This window comes from Schistocerca cancellata, chromosome 2 (genome assembly GCF_023864275.1).
Source record: "Schistocerca cancellata isolate TAMUIC-IGC-003103 chromosome 2, iqSchCanc2.1, whole genome shotgun sequence".
NCBI classification, from domain to species: domain Eukaryota; kingdom Metazoa; phylum Arthropoda; class Insecta; order Orthoptera; family Acrididae; genus Schistocerca; species Schistocerca cancellata.
The window spans coordinates 147600264-147614810 of record NC_064627.1 but is presented as its reverse complement, the minus strand read 5'-3'; the positions used below and the strand labels follow the sequence as shown (position 1 = coordinate 147614810).

The 14547-nt window shown below is 42.2% G+C and overlaps 1 protein-coding gene across 1 annotated transcript in view; it reads right to left on the bottom strand.

Moving 5' to 3' along the window:
- Positions 1-10127, bottom strand: part of LOC126144218 (J domain-containing protein-like) — a 78347-nt gene extending 68220 nt beyond the window's left edge. Inside the window, exons 1-2 of the mRNA XM_049915478.1 lie at positions 9908-10127; positions 2500-2601 (exon numbers count right to left, since the gene is read on the bottom strand). Of these exons, the coding sequence (XP_049771435.1) occupies positions 2500-2601; positions 9908-9994 (189 nt within the window). The 5' untranslated portion in view covers positions 9995-10127. The remainder of the gene's footprint in view (positions 1-2499; positions 2602-9907) is intronic.
- Positions 10128-14547: the final 4420 nt, after the last annotated feature.

Below are 14547 nucleotides of genomic sequence, written 5' to 3'. Positions count from 1 at the left end.
TATACAATAAAATCGTGATCGTGCCAAATACGAAAGTTTCTGATAAAAAACACGTAGCCATTCAACGCTGGATTTTCCATAACTGCTTGTACTTATGTTACAGTTGTTCCGCAATATGTTCATTGCTAAATGACAGTACAGTACGTAGAGTTGTACAATGGTCTATGTACGTAGATGGTATATAAGACGTATTAGAATATCTTCTTTGTAGCAACGATTGTTAGACGTTAAAATTTTGTTGTAATATTTTTTTAGATCTGTAGGTAGCAACTGAAGGAACTAGTTGTGTATATGTTTTGTGTAAGAAGATTAAATTTTATTCAAATTCAGAGATCGTTCTTCTGCATAATGGTAGATGAACAACTACATTTATATTTTATGTATATTTTTTATCACCCATCGATATTTATTTGCAGCCCTCTGCGTTTGTGTACAAACCATGTTTGACAATGAACTACTCTAAACACTACAGAAGCCGAAGTCATTGAAAAACAATAGCGTGTAACAGACTATTACGACCAGCCTGCCATAAATGAGGTATTATTACGCGAAAATCTGAACATTGGCGTATATATGTAGTTAAAAAAACTTACAAAGTCGTATTTTCTAAAATACAAGTGGCTCTGTTGTACGTCCTTCGTCATCAGAGTGCATGTGTGGAGTTTCAATGAAGTGATAAAGAAGCGAAATGAAACAGCTCGTGGCAGAGATCAGGATAGTACGACCGCTGTGGATTTCGATCTCGACTACTGCAGCGAAGATATGCCGAAAATCATGTAGCGTGTCCCCGTATCGTTCTTGTCAAGTGAGGAAACTTCTACATTTCGCCGTGTGCTTATCATTTCACTTCATTGAAATTGCACAAATGCAGCTGTATAACGAACAAGGAACAACGTATGACGATACCCCAACTTCTATCATTGGAAATATGACTTATTTCTGCTTGTACCAGCATTTATTGTTTCAACTAAATGCTTTCTCCCAAATACCTCATTGATGACTCACGTGAGCCTGAAGGCCATGATTGCCTGCTACAAGACGCTTTTGCTCTATAGTGACTTGTCTTTGCATATGTTTTGAAGTTGTTAACCTTCAGACTGACTATACGGAAATGCAAGGTTTTTCGCGTAAATGAACTTACTGATGATTGAACAGACATCTCCATATTTTAAAATGATTTCTATTAGATTTCATACGTTCGAGCTCCGGTATTTGCCTTGTCAGAAGATATAAACGCAAAACGAGTCATGGAAAAAAAAAGTACCGTGTTGAAACTTTTCCGAGGTCGTGACCATGACGTCGACACGGAGCAGTTTATATAAATAGCGAAAACTAAGCTACGATGGTCGGCGTTGGCTTCAAACCCTGCTCCTATACAGCACTAGTCTTTGGTTTCCCCGAAGAGTCACTTCGCTGACGCGCCAGAAACATTACTGCGTTGTAATTTAGTACTGAGGTCTGTAGTACGGATCCAAACGATAAGCGAGGCCTTTTCAGCTGCCCTGGCAGATAAGTAAGGTCAGGCGACACTAAGTGGGGGATTCCTCTGTTATTCCAAAAACTCGCGCGCGATGAGTTACATTGACGTTCACCAAAAGCACGTTGTTCTGTCGTACGAGCCAAAAACTGCTACGCGCACGGGCGAACACCTGTTGGAAATCTGAACTGCGTCTCGCATTAAATCTGCCATGTTTGTGCCAAGAATGCGGAGCAACGAACATGAAAAATTACTAATGGCGTCTCAGAACCGTCCTTGCAACTACTAAAAATGAGTATTTATTTTACCATATCTGTGTCAATTGTCCGGAATCGAACATATTTACAATTTTATTTTTAGATCTAAACCTAAAACAGTTCGCTTTAAAGGACATTGAAGTTATCGTTTAATTTTGCTTACATCTAGAAGTTCCGTCTGAACGCACATTTCCCAGGTATTCTTGGGTTTAGCACTCATGTTTGTGGCCTAACATCGTATTGCAGCACTTCACATTTTCTCACATGAAACGTATGAGGTATTGCACCATTAATGTTTGTGTGTTATGAACATAAGCCAATATTTTATGTTTTTTGTGTCTTGTCAATTTGGTTTTCCTTTGGTCTAGAAACGCTCTTTTGATGTATCGTTTTATTTATGGTGTTATATATTAATTTATGTGAGTCGCATCATGGGAAATTAATGAAGTAGTGATAATTGGAGGGAGGGGGGGCGGGAGGGTGGAGTGTCAAAGACGAATACAAGATGGTGAATGCAGAAGTAAGGAATGAATGGAGAGTGGGTTGGTTATAAGTTGGAGCAATGATGAAGGAGGGAGGTAGGTGTGAAATGAAGAGAGTAAATACGCGTTTTTAGCAGTTGCGAAGACAGATATGAAACACTACGCCGCGCGGGATTCGCCGAGCGGTCTAGGGCGCTGCAGTCATGGACTGTGCGGCTGATACCGGCGGAGGTATCAACCAAAGAGCCTGCAACAACTGGAAGACAATAACTGCATGCCTTACCTGCAACTGCTGAAACTTCGCTTCGGCTTCTTTGTCGCCCTCATTCTTGTCCGGGTGGTACTGAAGAGCTCTGACCTTGTATTCAGCAACAATCTGTTCTGTCTGGAAAACAAAGTACAAGACAGAAATTAGTTAAACTTGTACAAAAGTCTTCAACATGTAAAATAATTTTGAAAAAAAAAAAACGAGACTTTGGATTGCAGTCGCGTGTTAATCAGCGTTTGTTTTTCTACCTTCTTCTGTGACGAGTTTTAGCGAAAGTGATCGACCTCGTGGTGGTTGCCGAGCAGCTAACTACAGACATATTCACTCGATAACCGGCCGTTGTGGCCGAGCAGTTCTAGGCGCTTAAGTCCGGAACCGCGCTGCTGCTACGGTCGCAGGTTCGAATCCTACCTCGGGCATGGGTGTGTGTGATGTCCTGAGGTTAGTTAGGTACAAGTAGTTCTAAGTTTAGGGGACTGATGACCTCAGATGTCAAGTTCCATGGTGCTCAGAGCCATTTGAACCATTTTATTCACTCGATACACCGCGAGGAAAAACTGCGGACTTTCTGTACACCCTCACGGAAAACCACATGCATAAATGTTTTGAGTAGTGGGAGTTACCAAAGCCAATCAAGAGTGGACTCAAATGGGTGGTACTTTGAAGTCGATCACCACTAATTTGTAATGAGAGAAATTTGCGCTATCGATCTATTGTTTTTATCGTTTCTCATACGCATTCCTGACGAAACGCGAGAAAAAAGACGAATAAAACTATAGTTCTACATACCTGAAGTTCAGCTGCTGTGGAATTTTGGGACATGTTTTATGCGCTCATATTATGACGTTTGTGGATACCAAAAATTTCCTCCTATAGGGATCAACATGGGTTCCGAAAACAACTCAGCTCTGTTTGTCCACGAGACTGAGAAAGCAGTAGATTCAGGCAGCCAAGTAGTTTATGTGTTCCTTGACTTCCGGAAGGCGTTCGATACAATTCCGCACTTGCGCCTGATGAGAAAAAAATACGACCGTACGGAATATCAGACGAACTATGTCATTGGACTGACGAGTTTCTAGCAAATAGATAACATGTCATTCTGAACGGAGAAAAGTCTTCAGACGTGAAAGTAACTTCAGGCGTGCCCCGAGGAAGTGTTATTGGACGATTACTCTTCACAATATACGAGAGTGATTTGTATTTACGTTAAAAACCCTCGAAGCTACGTAGCTGACGCTGACAAGTAATTTAATATGATACATGGGGTCGTATATGTCGGGAAATGCTCCATAAATGGAGAGAAATGTAGAATATGTGACGTCACCATATGACGTACCTCGCCGCAAATGCATCGGTTGGGCTTGGGCGTGAAGGAGGAACTGAGCGATGGAGCATTCGAGCAAACGGTGCAAACTTCGAACAGCTTTTGTAAATGCGCTTGGTTGTAAACGCAAAGTCAAAAAATTATTGTCGTCGCTGTAACCAAGTAAAAGCTGTTATTCTGTGTTCCTTTTCTACTGTCCGGTCTTTCTTGTTTACAAACATTATTTAGTAAAGAAGATGTAGCTCATTTACTGGTAACGACTCATTTACTTATGACAGGTAGGGTTTGTTGTACTGTACTTTCACAATAAACCCCGGAGACTCTAAATGGAATAATATATCGTACGTAAATGTAAACACATAATTGTCGAACGCAATGAAAAAATACAATTTGCCAGACAAGGCTCGAACTGTGAGCTCCACCATAGACGTGGGCCCAGAGCCACACCGACGTCAATACTTGAATTGGATTGGGATGATCAGATGCGACAGATTGATAAGCTCCACCGACGCAAGTGAGGCGAGGTACGTCATTCCCAACATTTGCAACCCCATATGTCAAATTACGTGTCACTATGTCATCTTCGTCGCCTCGGAGGTTTTTAAATGTTAGTAAGAATCACTCCTTATATAAATGACCTAGCAGATAGCATCGGAGGTTTCATGAGGCTTTTCGAGGATGATGCTGTTGTATACAGAAAAGTCGGAACGCTAGAAAATTGTACGAGGGTTGCCCAGAAAGTAATGCACCGCATTTTTTTCTTCAACAATTCTTTATTGAACATAATGAGAATTAAACACATGAAAGAATGTTGTTTCACCTACACACCCTATTTTTCCACGTAATCTCCATGCCGTTCTGTGGCCGTCCTACAGAGCAAAACAAGGGCGTGTATGCCCTGTCGGTACCAATCCCTGTCCTGGTGGCGCAGCCAGTGCTTCGCTGTGTGAATCACCTCATCGAAGTGCCTTCCACGAATGCCATCCTTTAATGGCCCAAACAAGTGGAAGTCCGAGGGGGCTAGGTCAAGGCTGTTAGGTGTGACACCCGTGGATGGTCTCCCAGTCCGCTGCAAATCGTGAAGCTCCGTCGAACCGCCTTCTGATGACCTCACCCACCGTTAACTTTACTTGCGTCGACAGCGTATGCTCAATTACTTTGCACAAGCGTTTGTGAATATTCCCACAGTTTCTTTCTCTGCAGTGAGAAATTCACTGACAACACGTTGCTTGTAACATGCCGGTACATCACCTACATACGCCATTTTGAAACTGTCCTGCTTCTACGTTGTCTGTCGGAAGTGACGGACACTTGACGCGCTCTCTCAGGAGACTTCAAATAACACATACGCAACGTTTCGCATTCGTAGCATTGTTTTCGGTGCACTACTTTCTGGGTAACCCTCGTAGCGAAATCCAGGAAGACCTGCAGCGGATCTACGCTTGGTGCAGGGAGTGAAAATTGATCCTGAACATAAATATGATGAAATGCGCGTAAATAGACAGAAAGGCCCATTGTTGTATGACTACGCAGTTGCAGAACAATAAGTGGAAAGTTACATCTATAATGTATCTATGAGAATTGCATAGGGAGAAATTTGAAGTGGAACGACCGCATAAAACTAATCGCAGGTAAGGCAGATGCCAAGCAGATTTACTGGAATAAGCCTCAGGAAATTTAGTCCACCCATAACGGAGGTAGCTTATACTAAGCTCGTTCGATAGGATTTACAGAGCGAATAGAGAAGAACAGCGCACTTAGTTATAGGTTCATTAAGTACGCGTGAAAGTGTCACGAAGACGCTTAGTCAGCTCTTGTGCCAGACTCTGCAAGAGGCGTTCTGCATCATGGTATGGTCTACTTTGAAGTTCCGAGAGCGTACGTTTCTAAAAGAGTCAACGAATATACGTATTGTTTCGTCCTACGCGTGTCTCGCGGATTGAGCATGAACGTAAAACTAGAGATTCGAGCCCACACAGAGTCTTGCCAAAAATCGTCCTAACCATTCACAACTAGGACAGGAAAAGGGGGAACTGACACTGATTCACAAAGTACCCTCCGCCACACACCGCAAGGTGGACTGCGGAGTGTAGGTGTAGAACGAATGTTTTACTCTTCCACTGCCGCTTGAGTTGATGGACTTCGACGGCACTAACAATGGAAGCGTACATCTAAGAGACCACCGATTTTGTGCTTCTTTCGCTACGATTGTAGTGCAGAGTTAGTTGTGTTAAATGCCGTCCTAATATGATGCACTCCTTAAGAGTTTTTGACAAAATGTTTAAAATTTCGCGAGGATGTTGAAGACCTATGGGAGTACCAGCCGTCCAGCAACGGCGTTAGCGCAACCGGCTAAGGCGGCGAAGTCTGCTCTAACTGCGTTCGACTCTCAATTTTTTATCCCTCTCCCCTTATATTCCAACAAACATTCGTATGATGATTCTCCAATGACCATTGAAGGCCCCGGTATCAGCTCAATTTCAGAAATATAGTAAATATACCTGTATCTTTGCAGTGTACAGCAATGAACGATCGTCTTGACCAGTTACGAACTAATTTGGATGATGTTGAGCTCTACAGCTGATACTAATACTACTGTAAACCACCTCAGCTGTATTACTTCACGTTTACTGTGATATGATCGGCTTCGTTCGTTATCCGAATTTGACGTGCCAAGTAAACCGAGAACTTTTTATGTGTCTTCAGGTTGCCTGCAGCTGGACAAAAACAGGGAATTAGGCTAAAGCTAAAATATCTTACAAATAAAGCAGACAACTCACACTGATAACAGCTTTATACTGAATCCTCAGAGAGCTGTACTAAAGGCGTGACAAATAGCCTGGCTGTCGTATGCAACATTAAAGAACATCGCTGATCATAAGCATTCTGCGGTATGCTGCAGCATACGATAACCACCACTTTGTTTGCTTTAGCTCTTTTACATTTTCAAAGACAATACACACAATTACGTTATTACTGACTTCGTTCTGCGAGATAATAATCATCGTTCCTGATAAACTTTACGTAAATCATATACAACTATACTTCGTAATTGTTCACCTAACTGTCATAGCTGTCAAATGACTATGTAGTCTAGTGTAAGCACTGTCACTTGTTGCCTTGTTATTGTGCATAATTGTGTTGTTAACTTTTGTTCGGTTCTACTTTTCAATTGTTTGGATTAATTGTGCACTCTTTAATATCAGTTCCGTACTTCAAGTTTCGTCACTACTTTTAACGATTATGATCGCACAGTCGCCTATCGCACTCGACACAGGCCAAGTACTATGTTTACATGGTCGGTTCCGACGTGGAGCGATCCTGGCTGGGAAATTTACGGTGCGCAGCCACACTTCTGCCCAGCAGTCAGCAGAATTTTTATGATAAGTGTTTTTGGATTTGGTCTTTAACGTTAGATATTATAACCAAACCATTTGTGTCACGATTTCAGTACAACTCGGTGAGGATTTAATATAAGGCTTTTATCAGTGTGAGTCGCCTATTTTATTCGTTAAGATGCTGTAATTTTCCTGCACTGTTTAACTGCAAGCAATATGAAGACGCGTAACGAACGAAATGTGTAATAATACAGGTGAGATGGTTTCTGTTAATCATAAGAGTTACGATCTGTTGACTGCCAACCCGATCACTTTACGCGGTCTGCAACACAACAGGTAGAAAAGCAGGAAACCCCGGCCGACTCCATGAACACAGGACTCAGCTGCTTTCTATTGACGCTCCAAAAGCAATACAAATGCAGAGTTCATTATTCGAAACAGATACAGCTCGTTATAACTCCATTGCGATATGCGCCTGAATGTCTCGATAAATAAATGTTCATTTCATAACGATTTATTATTATACACGAATGCCCCACCACGATTATCATTACTACTGCCATTATTATTATAATTATTATTAATATTATTATTGTTATTATTTATTTTTATTTCTGCCCCCGGTAGCTGAGTGGTCAGCGAGACAGAATGTCAATCCTAAGGGCCTGGGTTAGATTCCCGGCTAGGTCGGAGATTTTATCTACTGAGGGACTGGGTGTTGTGTTGTCCTAATCATCATCATTTCATCCGCATCGACGTGCAAGTGGCCGAAGTGGCGTCAAACCTAAAGACTTGCATCCCGCGAACGGTCTACCCGACGGGAGGCCCTAGTCACACGACATTTTATTTATTATTATTTTTTCTTTCCAAAGAAAAATCATTCGTTGTAGCAATATTAGTGTTTGGTGAGGAATTAGGGAAAACAAAGAAAATTACGTGTAACTAACGCAGTGCGGATAGACTTTTCGTCTGTAGCCTCAGCCAATTTCAATAAGATCGCGGTTCGATAGTAGGCACTGTCGTATGGTATTCAACAGATTCATAAAAATTTGAACCTCGATTGCTCAAAAATCATACTAAGATTTCATGTTTAACACCTAAATATGTACTACAATTGATGATCCGTCGCTCTGAAGGCAATGACTGGTAAAAAAAGGTTGCTCAGTAATAGGTGACGGCAAATAGTTCCTAACTGATGTAATAGTCTCTTTTCTTCTGTGTCAGTGTATGTACAAACAAACTTGTTTCAGAACGAGAATAAGATTTCTTAATGGTTGATCACAACCAACTTATATATTTAATATTATAGAAAAGAGATTTAGTTACCTGGGTTTCATGGAATCAGGAATGCAAAGGACTCAAATCTGCGAAGGGTCATTGTGACTGCTCAGCGTACCACATATCTATATAGAGATGAAGGAATCTCCACAGGGAGGTAAACTAACTTCATTTGGAAAAAACCTTAACCCGTCGATGAGGTCAACAGAGATGAATCATAAGAACGAGGTGGGAAAGAAAATCGGTCTGGTCTTTTTCAAAGGAAACATCCCAGCATTGGCGCTGAAGGCGACTTTAGGGAATTACGGTAAACGTAAATATCCGTGATAGGAGTAGGAATTGAACTCCCAATGCTCCTGGCTAGCACCTTCACCTCTGTGCCACCTATCACTGTTTGTTTACAAGAAGTATTTGTGTCGTTAACGTAATTAATGAACGAAATAGTAAGACTGTCGATAAGGTGCTATTTTTATCAGTAAAGAAATAGCCAGGGCAAATACTGTCATCAGTTCAATAGATAGCAATTCAGGAAATCTTGATTGCGGCAAAAGATTTATCTGTAGCGTAGCCCGACGTCTACGTTGGCGCCAAATTTAACACATACTTCGTTATACACTGTTTATATATATAAAAAAAAAAACAAAAAAAACTGCGGGGTAAATTCAGAAAAGATGTATTAGGTAATACACAAATCTCCAACTAAATGGTGTGATATATATACTGTCGGACATAGATTACGATAAATGCAAGGTGGGAGACCACTACGTAATTATTACCCTGATAGGAATCTGCTTAAGCTCATGTTAATTTGAAAACAGCCGATGACATGTAAACTGTCATTGCATTAGAGCTATTAAATGACGTTACTGTCTACGAAGAAGTAGTCTCACAAAATTTTAGTCATATACAACCATATGTTAAATTATCAATGATTAGCAACTACAGATAAAAGTAAGAACAAAATTAAGAAATCGTGCAGTCCAGTCAAAAATGACCTCAGAGTGCAGTCAAAGGCGAAGGGTTAACAGAAATGGTATGAAATGTGAAACATACACATTATACACGGTCCATAATATTTCGCGAAAACTTACTTAGAAAAGTACAAGTTGGATAATCTCTGGGCAGAATCTGAATATCTAACTCCACTACATCTCTGGCGGCCCCTCCTATCCTACAGATAGCCCACTTAAGAGTTCGTGAAAGTAGAATACGGCGTATAATAAATCTTTTCCTCTCCAATGTGAATTGTATGAGAGGAAAACAATACTGTTACTAAAAAAAGATCCCTTCACCACACACTTTGCAGTGAGAATACATGTAGATACAAGTAATTTAAGAATGATTATAAAGATGGTAATAGATGTAGTATGATAGAAACAGTACGCTGCAGGGCAAGCGAATTGAGTTTGTGCTGAAAAAATTTACTGCTGGCGATTTGCGAGAAAGATTTGACAGTTGCGCACCGTATCAAAGACGGACTTACTGTGGAATTCTCGTCGCAGCCGAGCAGTGCGTAGAAATCCTCCTCCTCTTTGCGGGTGTAATTGAGAATGCTGTCTATGGCGCTCATCTTCAAGTGTTCTCTTGTTTTCCGCCTGTGTTTGGCGCTCGACTTCCTTGTACTGTTATCGGGCAGCCGTGGAAATACCGCCGCGCTTACTAGCGGTTCTGCCCCGACACTGAGCGGCAGCAGACGACGTAACTCCGCCGCTGTCTCGCCATTGGTCGGTGCAGGCGACAACGCCCGATTCGCTCTCGGAAAGTCAGCCGAACGCGGGCAAGTTCGCAGCATCACCGCCAGGAGCAGCACCCGTGCGGGAAGCACTTGCGTTCACTCCGCCTGTAAGGTCCTTGGAACACGTAACGCTGCCTGAGAAATTCCGATACATTCATGTGGCTTTTACCACTTCGTGAAGGTCGTGACCCGGTTTGTACGTAAAGTGTGCCGATTACGCCTGACCGGCGAAGAAACTCTTTGAGTGTCCGTATCGACAATTTCACAGTTCCACGACATGCCCAGTTTGCGGTTTCGCTTGATATATTTCTTGTAGTGAAGGAGCTATCGCTGAGTGATCTCGTGCCTCTCGCTTCATTCTACACTCTTTACGATAACGCTACAATCCTCCCGCAGAGTACGGATGGCCACAGTTACCATGTCAATTATTCTGTCTCTTCCTAAAAGCTTCTCAGAAAGACTAATATGACGAATTACGGAACTTCTGCTTCCCGGTAAAGCGTCTTTTACATTATACAGAGGCTCAAGCAACAGTCTGACGTCCACGTTTCGCAGAAACTAATAACGCTCAAAGAGAACGATATCGAGAATCTTAGTTGGACTTTGCCAATGTCGTAAGAGAAGAAATGCACGTATTTTAGACTACTGTATAATACTAAACTGCATATGTAGAACAATAAAAGAACATGTCGTAAATGGCTGATAAAACTAACGATACAACCATCGAAAGAGTTTTTGATGTACTGTAATTCGGTATTTGCTTGTGTATTACGTCCAACTGTGCAGGAATTGACCTTCAAGATGGACAAAGATGCGCACAAATATGCGAACAGATCCATCACTGTTCAATTACACTATCGGGGATAAACTACTGAAAGTAGTTCGGTTCAATCTAAAGAGCGAAACAAAGTCCAATTACCCCATATCGCGTGTCCTCATAGTCATAGATGGTCGCGTTGTATTAATGTGAGACCATGGCAAAGGATAACTTCGAGGCGCTACAGTCTGGAACTGCGCGACCGCTACGGTCGCAGATTCGAATCCTGCCTCGGGCATGGATGTGTGTTATGTTCTTAGGTTAGTTAGGTTTAAGTAGTTGTAAGTTCTAGGGGACTGATGAACTCAGATGTTAAGTCCCATAGTGCTTAGAGCTATTTGAACCATTTTTTTTTTAATTCCTAAAGATTCAAATGGTTTTTTTTTAATTCCTAAAGATTCAAATGGTTCAAATGGCTCTGAGCACTATGGGACTTAACATCTGAGATCATCAGTCCACTAGACTTAGAACTATTTAAACCTAACTAACCTAAGGACTTCACACACACCCATACCCGAGGCAGGATTCGAACCTGCGACCGTAGCAGCAGCGCGGCTCCGGACTGAAGCGCCTAGAACCGCTCGGCCACAGCGGCCGGCCTTAGGAATTATAATTCACCCATGTGTCTCACAAAACACTCGTTTGACCGATTCGTGATACTGCTGGTTTGTCTGGAATACTTAACCGGGTAGGATGTCTGCCTGCTTAGCTGAGTGGGAATGGGTCTGCCTAACATGCAGCGGGCCCGGGTTCGATTCGCGGCCAGGTTGGAGATTTTCTCTTTCTCGTGGACTGGGTGTTGTGTTGTACCCAACATCACCGACGCGCAAGTCGCCTAATAGGTGTCACCTGAAACAAGACTCGCAACCGGGGGCCGAACTCCCCCAGTTGGGGCCTCCCGGCCAACAATGCCGCACGATCGCTTCGTGTACCGGGTAGGATTAACAGAGCAGCTCCAAAGAAGACACGCATATTTCGTTAACCTGGTCGTTTAGTTAAGTGCGGAGATGCTCACCGATCTCTAGTGGTAGACTCTACAACAATAGAGCAGTTGGGCATCACGGAGAGGATTTTTGTTAAAATTCCGAAAGCGTACTTCCCAAGAAGTCGGATAGCATGCTACGTCCTACATCACACGTCTCGCGAAATGACCACTACGAGGACAGCAAAAAAATTATATCTCTTACGAAGGCTTCTTGACAGTTCTCGCCGCACACTATGGCGTTATGTTAGATATTTATTTGCTGAATGTAAATTTGGATTCTTACTTGACCGTGTGTTTCCATAATCCACATAAATTCATCTCAGTCGCGAAGAGGTCTAATAATTCATTTCTATATAATTTCTATTTCCGACGAAACTCGCTTCTCTTCAAGATGTAAATCACTCATTCAAAATTTAATTTCAGAAACAGTGCTGCAATTTTTCTTCTCACCAACACGAAGGAGGAAAGTCGTTAGGAGAGTAGCAGAGATGCTAACATTAATTAGTTGCTTGAGTTTGAATTGTCAGTTAACTCAATTATTCGTCACAGAGTGACAAAGAGATTGTTTCTGCAGTAAAAAACGTAAATAAAATTCTTCGCTCATGTAAAAATACACTCAGATTCTTCTGCTTGAAAATAGTCTGTACAGACTTCTCCTGAGCTCAGTGCTTGTAAAATCAAGTGCAGGGTGTATCAAAAGGAATCGATGTATAAAAAATCGTAAGTATTACATTATTTGAGATACGGGCGTGAACAACGTACAGTTGGAAAGAGTAAACTCTCTAGTTTTACATGGTTACCGCTAGGTAGCAGCAGTGTGAGCCCACTTGAGTTCTAGTAAAAATGGTGTCGGGTCAACAGAAAGCATTTTGTGTTGTACGTTTTGCGCAGTGCGGGTCAGTAACAACTGTTCAGCGTGACTTTCGTGCTAGTAAAGGTGTGGATCCTCCTACAGCACAGAGCATCAAACGATGGTATGAACAATTCCGAGAAACAGATTGTTTGTATGAAGACAAATCGGCGGGCCGTACCCGAGCGTCTGACACAGACGTCGAACGCATCCGCCATTATTTCACGAGGAGTCCGCAGAAATTTGTTCGCCGTGCAGCTCCACATCTCACAGTCAGCATGCCTCCGATGTCCGTCGAGCGTGTTTTGCGTCGACGGTTACACATGAAACCATAAAAAATTCAGCTACTGCAAGGTCTTCGTGAGGTGACAAGCAACAACGTGGGGAGTTCTGTAATTCCATTCTTGACAAGATGGAAGATGACAGTTTTTCCACGCTTAGTGTTTAGTGACGAGGCAACATTCCTTTTAAATGGAAAGGTGAACTATCATAATGTGAGAATATGGGTTACGGAATAGCCACACGAAGTTGTACAACATAAGAGGCACTCTCCAAAATTTAAGGTGTTTTGTGCAGTTTCACGGGAAAAGATCCATGGTCCATTCTTCTTTGCCGAGAACACTGTTACAGGGAGCATATATCTCGATATGCTTGAGAACTCCTGACCATATGTGATTATTTCTTGTGGAGGTTTATAAAAGACACTCTTTATGTGCCTCCGTTACCAACAACAATGGATGAACTATCATCGCATAACAGTAGCAGTGAAAGCTGTAACTCAAGACATGCTCGCTGCCGTGTGGGAACATTGACATATGCTGTGCGTGTCAAGAGGGGCTTATTGAACACCTTTGAAGACGTATGGAAAAAGATTTTTGAGTTTCCTGTACATAAAAAAAAATCATTTTACCTGTGTATGTTTATTAGTTTCAGAAATATAGACATGCCAAATAGGATGATTCTCTTTGATACACCTTTTTATATAAATGGATGAAAAATAATCATCGTAATTTCAATAAATCAGTCAATTAGTCTAACATAAATGATCACCACCAATATTCTTATTTAGCATTTGTTCCGCCTGGTGGCAGGGTCTGCTGAGTGGATTCCCTCTCTGCATTTTGTTCGATCGTGGGTCATGTCTGGATGAAAGTTTACAGCCTTCAATGTGCTGGCCTATCGCTGTCGTGGTTGTCCCTTGGGTCTCTTTCCCGTGACTTTCGCTGTATGTGCTGCCTTTGCAATGGTGGCGTTCTCTGCGCGCAGCACATATCCAAACCGTCACATACGACTTTCTTGCATTTTATTCGTGTGACCCCAAAACGTTTCCTGATGGTGTCTTCGAAACGTGTTCCAGTCTAGTGGTGCCACCTGTCCATCTAAGGATCTTAGTCTCTGAGCTGCAATCGTCGTTCTGCCTCTTTTGTTGACGGTGCCGATGAGAGCAACAGGTTGGATGACAGTCCATTAGATCTTTGACTTCAGATTATCCTTAATCCGACGATCGCAGGTGACGCATGTTGTCGTTCGCCACATCATACAGGCTGCCTGCGTTCTTGCGTTGACCTCGTCTGTAAGCTGGTCATAGCTAGAGACTATAAAACCGTGATAATAAAATTTTGATACCCATGTTAGATATTCTCCATTAAATTTGATGGTCCCATCTTCTTGTGGATCTGATGTCACCTGCTTAGTTTTCTTTTCGTACAGCCTGAGTCGGTCGTTCCACTCTCGAC